The sequence below is a fragment of the Physeter macrocephalus genome, chromosome 4 (assembly GCF_002837175.3).
Source record: "Physeter macrocephalus isolate SW-GA chromosome 4, ASM283717v5, whole genome shotgun sequence".
Taxonomy (NCBI): Eukaryota; Metazoa; Chordata; class Mammalia; order Artiodactyla; family Physeteridae; genus Physeter; species Physeter macrocephalus.
This window is the reverse complement of record NC_041217.1, coordinates 60,454,870-60,472,206: the sequence shown is the minus strand read 5'-3', so window position 1 is coordinate 60,472,206 and position 17,337 is coordinate 60,454,870. Positions and strand designations below refer to the sequence as shown.

The window sequence follows — 17,337 nt, the reverse complement described above, 5'->3', positions numbered from 1 at the left end:
TAATTTGTAATATGAATAAATGCTTGGAGAACTAATTTTTGTAAACATTAGCCAAAATCGAAAGTAAATACACTGAATACCTTTGGATTGATTTTAAAAATAACAAAAAAATCCTCAACAATGAGTCAGGAACTGCTAATGGGAAATTTGTACTTTCATCTCCTGAAACTACTAACCTTGCTCTTCTTGTTTTTTTTTCTGAAAGACTCTAGGCTAGTCTCCCTAATGACAATTCCCACTGATGGAAAAGAATAAACTATAGTTGACCCAACAAAGGTCCATTTGGTTCTAACCTCAAGTCCTGCCTCTCTTCCAATACATAGGGTCTTTTGTCCTGGACACTGGATTATTTTTATATCTAATTTGGTGGTACTTTATCTGCTTGCTATCAACTGTCCCCCACTCCCAACTTGCTCCTTTGTCCAGGTGATCCTTCTGGTTTTTTTCTCCTAGAACTGGTCACTCCTTTACAGACTTCCAAGTTCCTCTGATCTCTTCTTTAGTTTCCTCAAAGTGGAAGTCACTAACCTAATATTTCCACTTGTTTCTAATCTCTAAATTGCCTGTATCTCATCTGACTAGATCCTGATCCCCTTTAAGGAAACTATAAACTGAATATCTGGGCTTTGAAAGGTTTGTTTTGCCATGCCATACAACAGAATTTTTACTTCCCCAGGAATTTTTCTACAGAGCTCAATTCAGCTATAAAGATTATGAAAGGACCTAAATAAATGTATAAACCTGAGCAGACACAGTAATTTGTAAATAAGCAGGAATCCATGCATAAGCCATGAAACACTATCTTAAAAAAATTCAATTCTCATGGTCTGAGTGGTCCATTAATTAGAAACACATGGATCCTTTAGGTGATCACTTCTCAAGGTGAGCCCCCAAAACTGAGTTTTTTATGTACTGATATCCCCATCCAATCCAAAGAAACCACCTTCTCTTTCTTAAAGTGAGACCAAAGGAGGCAATTAAACTGTAACACACTGGAATGAATGCCTCATTTAACACTCTCATTATAAGAAGCTCCTTACCATGGAAAAAAATTACAGATAACACACAAAATGAAGACATTTCTAGACTGAGTTTAAGAAACAACTAAAAGTGATGTCTGCTAGGCATTACTAAGAAAGAAAAAAATATTTTATAGTTACTTTGAAATACTTTTTTATAAATAAAACTATGAAGATTTCATTTTAACCTATATAGTTTCAGCTCACAGTCATACCTATCTGGTTTTGAAATAGATAATCTTATAACCATATTTTCAAAGGCACAGTCTTTTGTTAAATATTCAAGAAAAGACCACGTATAACATAAGAATCAAAATGTTAGATTCTGGGTTATGTATATAGAATGTAGTTTCAAATGGTCTTTGTGAATGAAAATAAAATTCAAGAATATGAAGGGTGAAGATGTCCAAATTTTAAAAACAGATCTACCAACTGACTTCAAATTCCACTGTAGTGTATTTTATCTTCCTAATTCAGCTACTATACCCAAAGCCAACTCTGTGGCTCCCTCTAGAGACACTATTCTTCAGGTATGCATTTTATATATTCACCTCACTGTGGCTCCATTTTTTCTTCCTACCCATATTTCTGTCTTGATTTTATCATTTATCAAAATGATTTTTAAAAATATTTCCATAAGTTACCATTAAATATTTCTGGAACGAAGTAAGAAAAAATATCTATTCAGTCTTATGTGGTCTGGACAGCCAAGGGCAAATAATGGATCCCAAAGCAATAAATGACTGGATATCCATTCACAGCATCTTCCCTAGGTATCATAATATTTGCAGAGCCTACTGGAAACATCCAGAATGAATGAAATGGGACTGAAACTATAAAGACTATAATATAGCTAAATATTCTATATAGGTTATACTAGCTTAAAGATAACAGTCTTAACAGTATCATTAAAGAATGACTATTGTTGGGAAGAAAAAGAGGCTTATGTAGAACAAGATAAATAAAATCTCTGTCTTTATGAGAGCATTTTCTAATAAGACAAAATAAGTCATAAACAAAATAAAAAATAAAATAATTACAAATTTTATAAGTACTTTTCAGGAAATAAATAGGGCTATATAAAAGAAAATAAAATTTTAGGGAGCATAGGAAAGGAAGATGAATCTAGCTAGGGTAGTTATCAAAGACCTCCCTTGGGTGACATTTGAGCTGAGTACCAAAAAAAAAAGGAAGAGCTTCTCAGGTACAGAGATCAGTAAGTACAAAGACTCAGAATCCAAAAGAAAGAGGCAGAAGAAAATCTGGCACATTCAAGGAACTGAAAGAAAACCAGTACAGCTGAGCATAATGATCATTAGGAAGTGAGAATGTGGTATGAAATGAGGCTAGAGATAGGCAAGGGCCCAGCCATATAGGTTCTTTTAGGTCCACAGTAAGGAGTTTGAGTTTTTTCTCTTGTATTTATATTTATAAATGCAGTTAGAAGTCTTTGAGGGGTTTTAGACAACAAAACTATATAATCTGATTTAACATTTTAAGATACTCATACTGGCTGCTACATGGAGAATAAATTATAAGGGAACAAGAGTAAATGAAGAGAGATCAATTAGTGGACAACAAATGATGTAAGATGGAAAGATGTAGAACATATTTTAGATACAGAACCAACAGAACTTGCTGATCGATTGGGTGTGGGACATGAAGGAAAGCAAGGAATCAGTAACTCACAGGCTATTAAAATAAGCACATGAGCAGTAGTTACAATTTACTAAGATATGAAATGACCAAGATGAAAGAGATTAGTGAGACGGGAAGGATAGGAGGATAAATTAAATTTCAGTTTGGACACATTAAACCTAAGATGTCCAAAGATAACCAAAAAGAAGTCAAATAAGCAGTTGGACACAGGAGTCTATAACTCGGGGAAGAAAATCAGATTGTCAATATAGATTTGGGAATCATCAACTTAGAGGAGATATTAAATGCTATGGGAATTGATGCAATTAACCAGGGATAGAGTGCATGTAGAGAAGACAGCACAGACTAGGGGTTTTACTAAAATATTGAGAATTATAGAATAAGAAATATCAAAAATGGTTACTGAAAACCAGCCAGAGTTGCTAATAAGAGTAAGTAGGCAAAAATGGTGTCAGAGATGCCAAAAAAGGAAAGTGTTTCAAAAAAGAAGTGACAGAATATGTTAAATGCAACTGGGTTAAAAAATCTACTAAGTACGAACAAAGAAGTATACTTTAAAACAGTCAAAATGGAAGTCACTGGTGACTTTGACAAAAAGTTTCAGTGGAAAAGGAAGTTAAAAGGCAGAGTGGAGTTGGTTGATAAATAAGTGGAAGATGGTAAGAAAATGGGAACAGTATATGTAAGCTATTCTTTTGAAGACTCTGATTATAAAAGGAGCAAAGACATGAGTCTGGAGGGGAATATGGGACAGTTAAGAGATATTTTTAAGACAGAAGATAATTATAGAGCATGTTTGAGGTGGAAAGGAAAAATTCAGTAGAAAAGGTAATAATAAAGATGCAGGAGAAGGAGCAAAGTCCTTGAGAAGCTGGGAAGAGATGCACTGGCTAGCTTTTGTTAGGAGCAGATACACTTCTTCCCAAAATGTGACTGCTTCTGTCACAGACAATGTGAGTATAGATGCTGGAAAGTTGGGAGATTCAAAAGTAGGAAAGTGAATGCTTTTTTTTCCCCACTGTGAATGAAAGAAGGTTATCAGCTAGGGGGCAGGATGAGGGTAAAGGGCGGTGCTAAAACTTTGAAAGACATGAAGGTGTGAAACAGACATTCTGTCTAGGTGCTGAGCAAGTGTTGGAAGATTGCTTTAACGCTGAGCGCCAATGAAATCTGTGGTCATGAATTTCTTCACTGTCAGTGACTCAGTTGCAGACTAAGAGAAGGCAAATAATTAGGTTCAGTCAGAGATGGAGTTTTGCCAGGCAAGTCTTCACATTCCCACTGTCCCTCTCCCTCAATCCAGTAAAAGTGACGGAGGAAATGCAAGGGACCTCAATGAAAGATACAAACATTTACATAAAGAGGTATCCACAGCAAGGCAAGAAGCATACTTTTTGTTTTCTCTATCTCTATGCAAGGCAATAATAGAAATCATGGCTCTAGGATGATACTCCCACCTACATGGACAATTCCTACTATCCACAAACCCATCTGGATTTAGAAGTGAATAAAAGATTGAGAAAAAAAACAAAACAAAACATAAAGAGCATTAAGTCCTTATTGTTAAAATGCTAAACTCTGGGATTATAAAAGGCTTATTGTCAAAACAATCACAGACATAATCTTTAGATGTTACATCTAATATCAAATCATCTTCCTCAATAGCAATACTGTCTTGGTAACATGGAAATATTCCCATTTTCCATAGTTTAGTCAGCCAAAATTCTTTCCATAACCTACCAGTTAAAAGTATCTCCTATGTTTCTTTGAAAAATGTATAGACAAAAGTGCCAAGTAATGTTCAATGTTGCTTGATCATCACAAAAATGTTTTTTCTATTTCAATGATTCAATGAAATAGAAATAGTATTCAAGTATTTAATACTTACATCAAATATTAAAAAGGATTTAGTAATTTCAAATGTAGTATTAGAATGTGTTAAGTATCTATGACAAAAAGGAAAAATGAAATTCCATACTAAGTAGTTTACTCAGAAATGTGTTGAAGAAACAACTGGAATCAGTTAAGATTCAGTGGAACGTGAACATGAGATAGGGAATCTTCTTGCTAAGTTTTGACCAAACTTATAATTGATCAGAATCTTTAAGACTATTCCCAAGAATGCTATCACTTTAAAAAGTCTTGTTTTTACCAATTTTACCTGCTTTGAAAAGCAAACTTTTAAATGATTCTGTCCAGAATTCCCTAACCCTCCAAAATATTTTATTTTCCCATAACTTGAAATGATGTATCAATTAGAATGTGGAAAATCTAATTTTATAGCTCATCTTTAGGTTATTATTATAAGTAAATTGTACACAAGTGTTATTTAACAGCCACATAATTGAGTCTGGCTTCCATTCCCATAGAAACTGAAAATAAATGACCAAAAATGGGATATACTGATAAAAGAGTGCTTAATTTAAAACACCCCATATTTGGTGATCTGGCATCAGATTTCAGAGAAGCAAGAATAAAGTGACAGCTTGGCAGTTAAGCTGTTAGGAATTTTTTTTATAGGCTTTAGCTGAGGCCTGCCAGATGTATCTTTAGTTGCTAATATTTTTGATTATATATCGAGGAATATACTTCCTTAGAAAAACTCAAAGAAAAATATGAATGAACATCTTGTTGGTTATTATAATTACATGTATATATTTACAATGTCAAGTAAACTACAGACATATCTGCTAAAGATCACTATGTAAACACTAGCACATTCCATAGCTGGGGTGGGGTGGGGTGTTTGAACATGAGGAGTTGTAATATTGAGAGGAAAACACAATTTTAACAGAATTTAGAAATTGATTTTTTTCACTAACATCAAATACCAAGAAGACAAGGATTTGTTAAAATAATTTTTTTCACATAAATATTGGAGAAATAATTCTTTTGGTAAATTGTATACATTGTTGACAAGAGACCACATAAAATTCATCATAAAGAATGTATTAAAAGTATGTCATGATTTGAGGAAAAATAATAAAAAAACCAGAAATACAATGGATCTAATAATAATCAGGGCTATATTTTCACTATCACTCTAACACAGACAACCAAAAAAGCTTAAGAAAGATATTTTGGTCTATAATCGTCTATAAAAATAATTGTTAAGTCAAATGCATTAAACTATGTCAAAACACCATCTGCTGGTACTTACATGTTTTAAAGAACTGTCTTGTGTAAACTGAAGATTCCTGCTATTTGTTAAAATTCATGCAAGTGAGGCATACTTGAATTTTGTTTTTAAGTTACACGTTCACATATTACATGTAATTTTGATCATTTATTCCAGCAAGAATAAGTTGATGTGATTTAGTATCTTTCAAAATAGCCCCAAAAGAAGTTTTCATTATTAGAAATCATCAGATGAACCATAGCCTATTTAAAGAGTAACATCCTCACCAGACTGATGATGTGTATGGTGTCCAGATGCCTCAACAGACTGCCTTTGTTCACTGACTGGAGAAGACAGCAAAGAAGTAGAATGAGGGCTTTCTGTAGAAGATGATGCTGAATGAGCCTGAGCTGACATCGTAGAGGATGTAGAAGGTTGAAGAAACTGTTCAGCTGGAGTGTCTACTTCCATAGCAGTTTCATTTTCACCCACTTCCAAATCAGAACTTGATGGGACCGTAGGAAGAGTTGAAACATCTGACTGACTAGTTCCACCTTCAAAAAACACATTGTAATACAAATTCAAATAATAAATGCTTTCCAAAACCAACTACTCTAGAGATATGTTCAAGAAATACATGCGCACGCGCGCGCACACACACACACACACACCGAGAAACAGATAATTTCAGGATATCAAAAGCACCCACCAGGCTAATTAATAGGGGTAAAAAATCTACCTATGGCACATTCTTGTTATAATAATCAACCTTTCAAGCAAAATGCTCAGTATGGCAGCTTGACTTACACAAAGCTAAATAACGGCTTGAAAGATTCCTATAAATAATGTCTAGTTCCTTAAGTTTGAAGATGATGATCCTGTTTAATAGCTGGATAATAGGATAATGGACTTTTATTAATATATTTCTACTCTATAACATAATGTCCTTGGTAAAATATTTAATAAAAAAATTTTATTAACAAGAGTAAAGCTACAAATAGGTCATAACAAGACTATGTTCCTGATTCCCATTTCATTAGCAGTAACGTTTTAACCACTAAAATAACATGATGCAGTCATGATTTTAAAAGGCTTGAATGTCTACTATGTGTTGTGCTAGGCTTTGTGCTACCTGCAAAGGAATAATTAAGAATACTCAATAAACATTAAAAATTTCCTTGATTTTGCTTCAAATCTGTGTTATTAAAAGAAAGATAGAATGAACTAATCAAGTTCATGTCTTGCAAGATCCAACTACTACAGAATATAAAAATTTAAGCACAAATGTAATAACTCTTAAGCAAATCCACAGTCTAAGAAATTTTTTTAAGTTTGTATGCAGAATTTAACAAGAACCATTTACGGATGAAATTCAATAGAATTTTTCATTTTGGGACTTAAAACATTTAGGAGTTAACTTTCATACTCCTGATTTTTGACAGAGATAAGTAACTTGCCAAAGACCACAAAGCTGGAAAGTAGTGAACCAAAATATGAAAACAGGTCAGCTAACACCAGAAACAGCAATGGACAGCCATTGTATATAAGTAACCAAAAGAAGAAACTATTTAATTATATAAAACTTATCTAAAGAGTTTTATCTATATCCCTTCTCAGAGCACATACAAAAGTACTTACAACAGGGGATATCAGACTCTCTTACTTTTTTTTGAGAAAAGCAAAAAATGAAGGCTAGGTCTAGAGGAGCAAATTATACCAAATACCCTTTGTTCTCTACTGCTCCACACAATATAATAAGAACCTTATGATTACTAAAGATATAAAACATGGTATACATTAGATGATATAAATAAAACTGACTTTAATAAATAGTTTTTGCAGGTTTTCTGGTAACTTTAATTAATAACAAAAATTACCTCTGGGTCGAGATCTTCCTCGTCCTCTATTGCTTTGTGCGACTTCGCTTGCTTCTTCAAACCACCTTGATAACATGTCAGACATTCTCTGCATCAATGACACGTTGGGACTTTGCTCTCCTATGACAACACAGGTCTTATCAGTGAATTTAGGAATAGGTCAGGATCTTTCATTAATGCAAAAACCTTGATTTGAAGGCTTTAAAATGAAAGCAATTTTAAAAAATCAAATTGCCTAAATAAATTATATGAATGTATATATAAACCTATTAGGGCTATCATCACATTTTATAGTAAATGTTTATATGAATGACTCTCCATCTCTATTTTGAGTTTCTCAAGAACAGGACTTACATCTCCTACATGTTTGCCAATTCTTAGGTACTTCCACACTACCACCCCTACCCCAACCCACATCTTTAGCTCTAAGAGTAGACAGCTAGGAAGGGCTCATGAATTCTAAGTTGAACAGATTGAAAGAAAAGTTTGACCTCTCACTTAAATTTCCTTAAACTGAAGGTTTGTCCTCTCACTTAAATTTCCCTAAACTGAATTTATTTTTATCATTTACTGCAAATTCCACATAATTGAAATTAACGGAAACCAGAAACTTTTTTATTTATCTCTTTCCTCCCCCCTTGTCTCCCCTCAAATATATGAGTATTTTCTTAAGGACATTTTCAAATTAAGTATCACATCAAACTGAAACTGTGACAATTCTATTTTACAATCATATAATTTAAAATGGAAATCATTTGTTTTTGAATTTTCTGTGAAAACAGAATTTATTTTATGCTTTATTACCTTTATATAATATAGCTTTATATTTTTAAATATATTAAATAATACCAACAATAATATACTGGGAAATATGCTTTTGATCTTAAAAGATTTCAGAAATCATTAGAATAAGATTTTTGCTATAGATCCATTTATTAAAATCACACACATTACTTCTATTTTAAATGTGCTGTCTTAAGAGACTTCCCTGGTGGCACAGTGGATAAGACTCTTCACTCCCAATGTAGGGGGCCCGGGTTCAATCCCTGGTCAAGGAAGTAGATCCCACACGCATGCCACAATTAAGAGTTTGCATGCCACAACTAAGAAGCCTGCCTGCTGCAACTAAGACCAAGTGCAACCAAATAAATATATATATTTTTTTGTTTTGTTTTGTTTTTTAATTCTGTAAAAAAAAAAAGTGTGCCATCTTAACACTCCCAAAATAGTAGTTTCTTATGCTTATCAAAGGCATCTGATAGGAGGAAAAAACAATTGTTTTATGTGCTCTTATAAAACTCTCAGATTGGAAACTGGGAGTTTTCATTGCTCTTTATATCAAATACAAAGGCAAAAATTACTATGTTTGATAATACCCAGTGTTTTTTGTGGCAAAAGACATTCTTACACTTTCAGTGGGAATACAAAATAGTGCATACTTTTCAGAGGGTAATTTGATAACTATCAAAATTAAAATGTAATTATCCAGTGACCCACACATTCTACTTTTAGGAATTTATCCTAAGATACACTTGCACAAGTATGGTAAGATATGTATGAAGATGTTTGTTACAGCATCACTTATAATAGTGAAAAAAATGAAAACAAGTTAAAATATTAATTTTTAAATACCATACTTTTAAAAAGCTGACCAAAGTATAGTTACCATCTCTTTCTCGTTCACTCTCAGGCCTTGCTCGGGGTCCAGTATCTGACCAATCACCACGAAGTCTCAAACGCTTAACTGGAGGCTGTCGTAACTAAAAGATGAGGAGAAAACTCATTTGCTCAATTCTTAAAGCACACTGTAAGTCTAATAGATTCTTTCCATCTTCTTACTTTCTTTATTGAGATGCTAATCAAACTATGAAAGATAGCCATAAATATCCATTGATGTTGACAGCCTGTACTTATTACCTTCAACCTAAAGTTTGAATGCAACTTTAAAATCATGTAAATGTGATATCTAATCCTACCTGTATCACTTTCCAACTGACAAGAGAAAAGTTATCTAACTACATTGAGCCTAAGTTTTCTATTATGATGATAAATATAGTCTAGGTAAAGTACCTAAATACCTAACTGGCAATAGAAGTTATCATTATTTTATTATTGACAATTTGCTCTCTGGCTCTCCCCCAGTACCTATTCCAACCCTGCATTACTCACCTCAGTGTCTCTACCTTGTTGCTCTCATTCTCAACTATTAACTTTTCCTCCTACTTCAGAGAAAATAAAGTCAGTTCTATAGAATGACATCAATTTCCTCTGCTGCATTCTACAACTTACCCATATCTGCTTCTTAATTCCTTCCAATCTTCCTCAGGAGATGGATCACTTGTCTTGTTTAAGCTTAATCTCTATCTGTGCTTTTTATTTCATTCCTTGAACAATCATTCTCTCTATACCTACATTTGTCTCTTCTCTCTTGGTTCTTCCTCACAATATGCTAAAGGTTCTTATCATTTTTAATAAACACCTCAATTTCATATTTCTATCCAGCTACACTCTTTTCTCATGCTTTCTGAAGCTTCACTGTCAAGCCACTTTTAAAAAGTCTATATTCGGGGTGGGGGGGGGTGGGATCAACTAGGAGACTGGGATTCACATATATACACTAATATGTATAAAATAGATTAACTAATGAGAACCTGCTCTATAGCACACGGAACTCTACTTCACTGTACAGTAGAAACTAACACAACATTGTAAAACAACTATACCCCAATTTTTAAAAATAAGTCTATATTCATTCTATTTTTATCTACCACTCCTCTCTCAATTCACTGAAGTCAATCTTACGTTCCCATTTTTCCACTGAATTCATTCTCACCAATATCACCAGTGAATGATCAACGACTACGTTCACTGATCAATGATAAAATGATTAAAACTTGGGGGCTTCCCTGGTGGCGCAGTGGTTGCGCGTCCGCCTGCCGATGCAGGGGAACCGGGTTCGCGCCCCGGTCCGGGAAGATTCCACATGCCGCGGAGCGGCTGGGCCCGTGAGCCATGGCCGCTGAGCCTGCGCGTCCGGAGCCTGTGCTCCGCAACGGGAGAGGCCGCAGCAGAGGGAGGCCCGCATACCACAAAAAAAAAAAAAAAAAAAAAAAAAAAAAAGATTAAAACTCAATTTCCAATTCAAATGGCCCCTCTCAGAGATTATTTTCTTTGATGTCTATGGCATCTGACACTCTTAATCACTCCCTTTAACCGTTACATTTTAACATCTTTTTATTGAGATATAATTCACATACCATAATATTTACCCTTTTAAAGTAGACAAATCAGTGGTGTATATTCACAAAGCTATGCAACTACTTGTATCACACTAATCCAGAACATTTTCATCACCTTAAAGAGAAACCCTATACCTATCACCAATCATTCCCCACTTCTCCCTCTACTCACCTCCTGGCAACTACTAATCTACTTTCTGTCTCTATGGATATGCTTATTCTGGACACTTCATATAAATGTAATAACATAATACGTGGCCTTTTGTGTATGACTTCTTTCACTTAGCATAATATTTTTCAAGGTTCATCCACGTTGCAGCATATATCAGTATTTCATTGCTTTTTATGGCTCAATAATATTCCACTTTTTGAATATACCACATTTTGTATATTCATTCACCAGTTGATGAACACTGAGTTCTTCCCACTCTTTGGCTACTGTGACTAATGCTGCTATGAAAATATTGGCAAGTTTCTACGGGGGCATATTTTCAATTTTCTTGGGTATATATCTAGGAGTGTAATTGCCGAATCATATGATAACTTCTATACTTAACTTTTGAGGAACTGACAAACTGTTTTACAATGCACCTGCACCGCTTTATACTCCTACCAGCAATGTATGAGGGCTCCAATTTCTCCACATTTTCATCAACAATTGTCATTGACTTTTTTATTTTAACCAACCTAGTAAGTGTGAAGTGGTGCCTCACTGTGGTTTTGATTAGTGATGTTGAACATCTCTTTATGTGCTTAATGGTCATTTGTATACCTTCTTTGGAGAAATGTCTATTCAAATCCTCTACCAATTTTTTAATTAGGATACTTGTCTTTTTATTGTTGAGTAGTAAGTGATCTTTATATAACATATTCTGGATACTGGATTCTAAATCATAAACCAGATATATGATTTACAAACATTTTCTCCCATTCTGTGGGTCACTCCCCTTTATTTTTTTCTGACATAACATTCATTGATTTTTTTTTCTTTCACAATTAAGCAGGTTTTAATAGAAATCTGGTGACAGCTTAGCTGTAAATTTTCTATTTTCTCCTGGAAACCATACCAAGCAACAAGGAGAATGGGGAAAAAAAGTCTCCATCCTCAGCAAAGGAAACAGAAAAAAAAAAAAAGACCCTACAAATTCCATGTTATGTGTAAGTATGGTTAAAAGCAACTGAGAATAACAAAATCTGCAGAGGAAGTCACAAGTGTGACAAAGAATAATCAGAAGATTAGAGGATGCCTAGTGTGGTAGTTATCTAAAATATGAGACAAATAATCATTTCCAGAAAGAGAGAGCCTCACCCTGTATATAAATTGTACTTAGAATTAAGAGCTCTGTTCCATGGTTACGAGAGAGAAATTTTTATATTATACAGGCAAAGAACTGATGTTATAACCTCAGCAACTGTTTCTGGAACAAGACCTTCAAGTTAAAAACAGTCCTAAGTTTGATTTTTTGAGATATGCGAAATAACCTACTCAAGAATCCTGATAATGATACAGCATTCATTCAATCAGTCATTCAATAAAAATTTTTTTAGCACCTTTCATGTGTCAGGTACTACTCTAGGTATTGGGGAAAGATCAATGTACAAAACATACAAAAATTCCCAATGTCACAGAGTTTACAGAATACATGAAATTAAAAAGTAAAATATACAGAGAAAGTGATAAGTGTTACAGGAAAAAATAAAGTATCAATAGAAAAGGGTGATAGGTAGTACCAGATGATTAAGGGTTACAATTTTAAATAATGTGGTAAGGTAGGATCTAACAGAGACGGGAACATAGGAAAAGCCCTAGAAGAAGTAAAGGAAGAAGAAATCCAGATATCTAGAGGAGATCATTTCAGGCAAAATAAATGCAAAAGCCATAAGGTAGCTTAGCCTGTCTGAGTAAACAAGTAAGTAGATGTAGCTAGAGCAGAGTAAACAAAGGAGAGAGCAGTAGAAGTAACAAGAACCAGATGATATAAGATCTTGAAGCCACTGTAAGGACCTCAGTTTTGTTCTGAGTGAGGTGGGGAGCCATTTGGAGTGTGGATCAGAACAGTGGCATGATTTGACTTATGTTTTAAAGGATTACTTTGACTACAGTGTAGCTAACTAAAGGATTGGAGGGGGTGGGTATGAAAGCAGGGACCTGGTAAGAAAGCTACCATAATAATCTAGGAGGAGAGATGCTGATGACTTGGATTAGAGTATTAATAGTAGAGTGGGAAGCAGTACTACAGATTTTGGATACAGCTTTCCCCTACTATCTGAAAGCAGAATGTTCCTATGAAAACTTTCCTAAGTCGAAATGGAGTAAAATGAAGAAGCAATTACCTTAGGACACATCTTGCTAATGGATGCACAGAATAAACTGAGATAAAGCACAGATGCTCACAGACACAGTTCAATGCTACGACAGCTTGAGGCTGAAATAGAGACACAATTCAAAGCTACGGCAGCTTGATGCTGAGATAAGACACAATTCAATGCTATGGCAGTTTGATGCTGAGATGCCGAGTATAGTTCACTGAGAAGGAGCTTGGTGATGCCACTTGCTGCTCAGGGTGCACACTGCAAACAAACGCCAAATGCCATTTTCGCTTTTCACCTTTTTATTGTAAAAGCGAAAATCCTCTTTGGATTTTTTATTTAGTGAAAGCAGGTACTAAGCAGGTCTTTAGTAAAAGCAGTGATACAGAAGCAAACATTCAAAAAGCAGGGGATACATGCAATATTTTTAGAGATAAATTATGGGGACCAGGAGAAAATGAGAGATTGGATTCAACAAAGCAGTCCAATAATGTGCTAGGTAGGTGGGGAAAATGTCAAAAAGATATGAGAGAAAAACGAAAAGAAAGAAAAGACAATAAAAAGGAAAAAGGAATACCAAAATAAAGGAAAATGAGAAGTGGAAAAAATTTGAATAAGACAAAAGAATATGCTAAATAAAGAAGGGGAGGGGCTTCCCTGGTGGCACGGTGGTTGAGAGTCCGCCTGCCGATGCAGGGGACACGGGTTCGTGCCCCGGTCCAGGAAGATCCCACATGCCATGGAGCAGCTAGGCCTGTGAGCCATGGCCAATGAGCCTGCATGTCCAGAGCCTGTGCTCCGCAACGGGAGAGGCCACAACAGTGAGAGGCCCGTGTACCGCAAAAAAAAGAAAAAAAAAAAAAAAAAAAAAGAAGGGGAACAGAAATTCCCTGGTGGTCCAGTGGTTAGGACTCTGAGCTTTCACTGCCAGGGGGGCCTGGGTTCAATCCCTGGTCAGGGAACTAAAAGCCAGCAAGCCGAGAGGCATGGCCAAAACAAAAAGGGATGGGGGGGTGAAAGACAAATTATTGGAGGACAAAGGAAATAATATAGGAAATAAAGAGACCCCTACAAGTTAAGAAAATATAAAAATATGAAAACATAAGAAAAAAATCATATATTAAACTTTTATTCATACTTTAAAACCCTGCTCAAGTGTTTCTTACATTCCCAATCAAAAACAATTATTCCTTCTTTTGGTCTACTTATATAGAACATAATTCTTACATACAATTCTATTATTTTAAGTTTCACACATTTACTTATAATCTTTATTCCTTTATAAATTTATTTATTTTTTTGTAAACTCCTGAATGAGAGATCATGTCTTTATTACAGTCATCCTTGACTTTCTAAAGTTTAGTATAGTACGTAGTATAGTAGCCACCCAGTAAATATTTGGTGAGCTGAGATGAATTTGTCCGAATATTACTGTCAAGGATTTAGCATAAAACACTGAAAGAAAAGATGGCGAGATTAAGAGAAGGACAGGTTATTAATTTCTTTTTCTATATAGACCTGTGAATTATTCCACTTATTACAATAAGCATAATTTATTTTTTAATTTTAATTCATTTTCAGAATTATTTGTCTTAATCTAGTTAATTCAACAAAGAACACTGAGAAAAAACATGTTCAAAAAAACCAACTGTTCATAATTAAGCATCTTTCACTCTGATTATATAAACATCTTTAGGCTAAGTATTCTATGGGATAAAAGCTAGTTGGCTCACTTAAAATGTTTCTGCATTTCCAACTCTTTCGTTCTGTAACAGTCACAAAGTATGACTGTAACTTTACTGAAGCGCATTATCTCAAGAGGAAATTACATAGCAACAACAAAATGACAGAGCAGATTTCACATTTTCAATCAGACCAGTAAACTCAAAAACTGTTTCATTAGCCATCATACCCTCTTCTTCACCAATTTCCTAATTCACTTAAACACAGTGCCAAATTTAAAATCCCAAAAACACACTTATAAAGTAATCTTGATTTTTTTCTAATTTTATAGCCCTCTCAACCTGCAACTATAAGAACTGGATTTGGTTTTGCATCTCATAGGAATTACAAAATTGTTACTGTTCCTTAGTACCTTTAAAATGTATTCATTAAGAAGAGTTGGACCAATACCTAAAAGTCACTGATAATTAATAAAAAGCAATGGTTAATTTCAAAAGACATTTATAATCCAAAGAATAGAGTGATTAAACACAGGACACCGCAGGGACCTCCCTGGTGGCACAGTGCATAAGACTCTGAACTCCCAATGCAGGGGGCCCGGGTTTGATCCCTGGTCAACTAGATCCCACATGCATGCTGCAACTAAGAGTTCGCATGCCACAACTAAGGAGCCTGTGTACCTCAACTAAGGAGCCTACATGCCGCAATTAAGGAGACCTGGAGGCACAACTAAGAGCCGGTGCAACCAAATTAAAAAAAAAAAAAAAAAAAAAACATAGGACATTGTAAAATAAAAAAGCCAAAGTGAAAAAAGTGGGGAAAGAAGCTTAACAAGGTTAAGCTATATATATATAGATATATATCTATATCTACAGATATAGATACATAGAGATATATATAATGTAACGTATAAACTTCTAAAAGACTAAATGTTTATATTCATGCCCCAATAGGAGTTTCACCTATTACCATTCACTATTTATATGAGGACAGCAATCCCCTCCTCTCCCGATTCTGTGTTTGTGTTGTGTTGTGTGTGTATGTACAGACACTTTAACTCACCTTTTTCTCACTCACTCATATGGGTCATTGTTTTACAAAATGTACCTAGAGATAATGTTACCTGTCACTAATTCATAACTGTGAAAGAGGCAGAATCAGGAGAAGACAGGAAGGACTGCTATCAACATATGAATAGTAAACATTGTTGCATGAATATAAACATTTAGTCTCTTGGAAGTTTATGCATCACATTTATTTATTATTTTAATTGCCTCTTCTGCAACTGTCAGAACTGTTCATCTTTCTTGCCTGCTGCTGTGCATCCATAAACTTGGAAAAACATTTTGCTATTAAATATTTTCTCTTTAAAAATACTTTTACAATACTTTCGCTTAGCGCCTTATCCTTATTTATTACTCCCATTCTTTCATGCATGTTTTCATGTCTTTGCTCCTTAGACTGTAAATGCCATGAAAATTAACTCTATTTTTTGAAGCCCTTCAGGCCCTAAGAGTTATTGAATTAATGCTCCAGGAGTTAGTGAATTAACGTTTTCTGAATTAAATAAAGAACATGGTTTTGTGTAAACTTACCTCTTCTCTTCTCTCTTCTGCAGAAGGAGTTTTAAGTTCTCGTGCTGTATCATCTTTTGGGTCAAAAAGATATATGTAATCTGAAGAGTAACTAACAAGAATCTCTTGACCATCTTCACTGTAACACAGAGATGTCACCCTGCAGGACTTGTTATTAAGATGGGAAGGGATAAAACGGGCAACCATTCCAGTAGTTCCTCGACCTGCATAATTCCCTAAATAAGAAAAAAGGAATTGTTTAAAATTCAGAATATTTTTCAAGAAAAACACTTGAAAAAAAAAAAAGAAAAACACTTGAAAAATTCTTAATCTGAATTATGAAATATGTGATTTAACGTAGCAATATAAATCCAAGCTATCATATTCTATTTCTGGAAAAGACTCTTTAACCATCAGTCAAATTTTGTAACAAAATAAAAAGGAATATAGTATAAAGGTTACATATCTTCCAAAAAGAATTCATGATTTTCTAGAATTCCAGATTACATCAACGTTTTATTGGAAATATAAGTTACTTAATCAATTTTATATTGTGATTACAGTCACACTAAATCATCTCTTAAAAATTCCCCAAATTAAGATAATATAATTTTTATAATATAAATCGGAAAGCTGATATTTACTAGCATACTAGATAAAACAGTACAGTATCTTTTTAATATGATTTACCTTTTACTTTATGTCATTAAAAGATTTTTGATTGCCATGAAATTCTCCTCTTATAAGATAACAGAGTGGGAATACCACTCTAATTTTTTTTTTTTTTTTTTTTTTTTTTTTTTTGTGGTATGGGGCCTTCCCTCTTTTGTGGCCTCTCCCGTTGCGGAGCACAGGCTC

General features: G+C 34.3%; 1 protein-coding gene across 7 annotated transcripts in view; it reads right to left on the bottom strand.

Annotated features, from left to right (window-relative positions):
• DCAF6 (DDB1 and CUL4 associated factor 6) overlaps positions 1 to 17,337 on the bottom strand; it is a 170,259-nt gene that overhangs the window by 73,765 nt on the left and 79,157 nt on the right. For all 7 annotated transcript variants that reach the window (XM_024116668.3, XM_024116670.2, XM_024116672.3 and 4 more), the window contains 4 exons: positions 16,501 to 16,715; positions 9,340 to 9,433; positions 7,674 to 7,793; positions 6,084 to 6,350 (listed from right to left, as the gene is read on the bottom strand). In XM_024116668.3, coding sequence (XP_023972436.1) covers positions 6,084 to 6,350; positions 7,674 to 7,793; positions 9,340 to 9,433; positions 16,501 to 16,715 — 696 coding nt within the window. The remainder of the gene's footprint in view (positions 1 to 6,083; positions 6,351 to 7,673; positions 7,794 to 9,339; positions 9,434 to 16,500; positions 16,716 to 17,337) is intronic.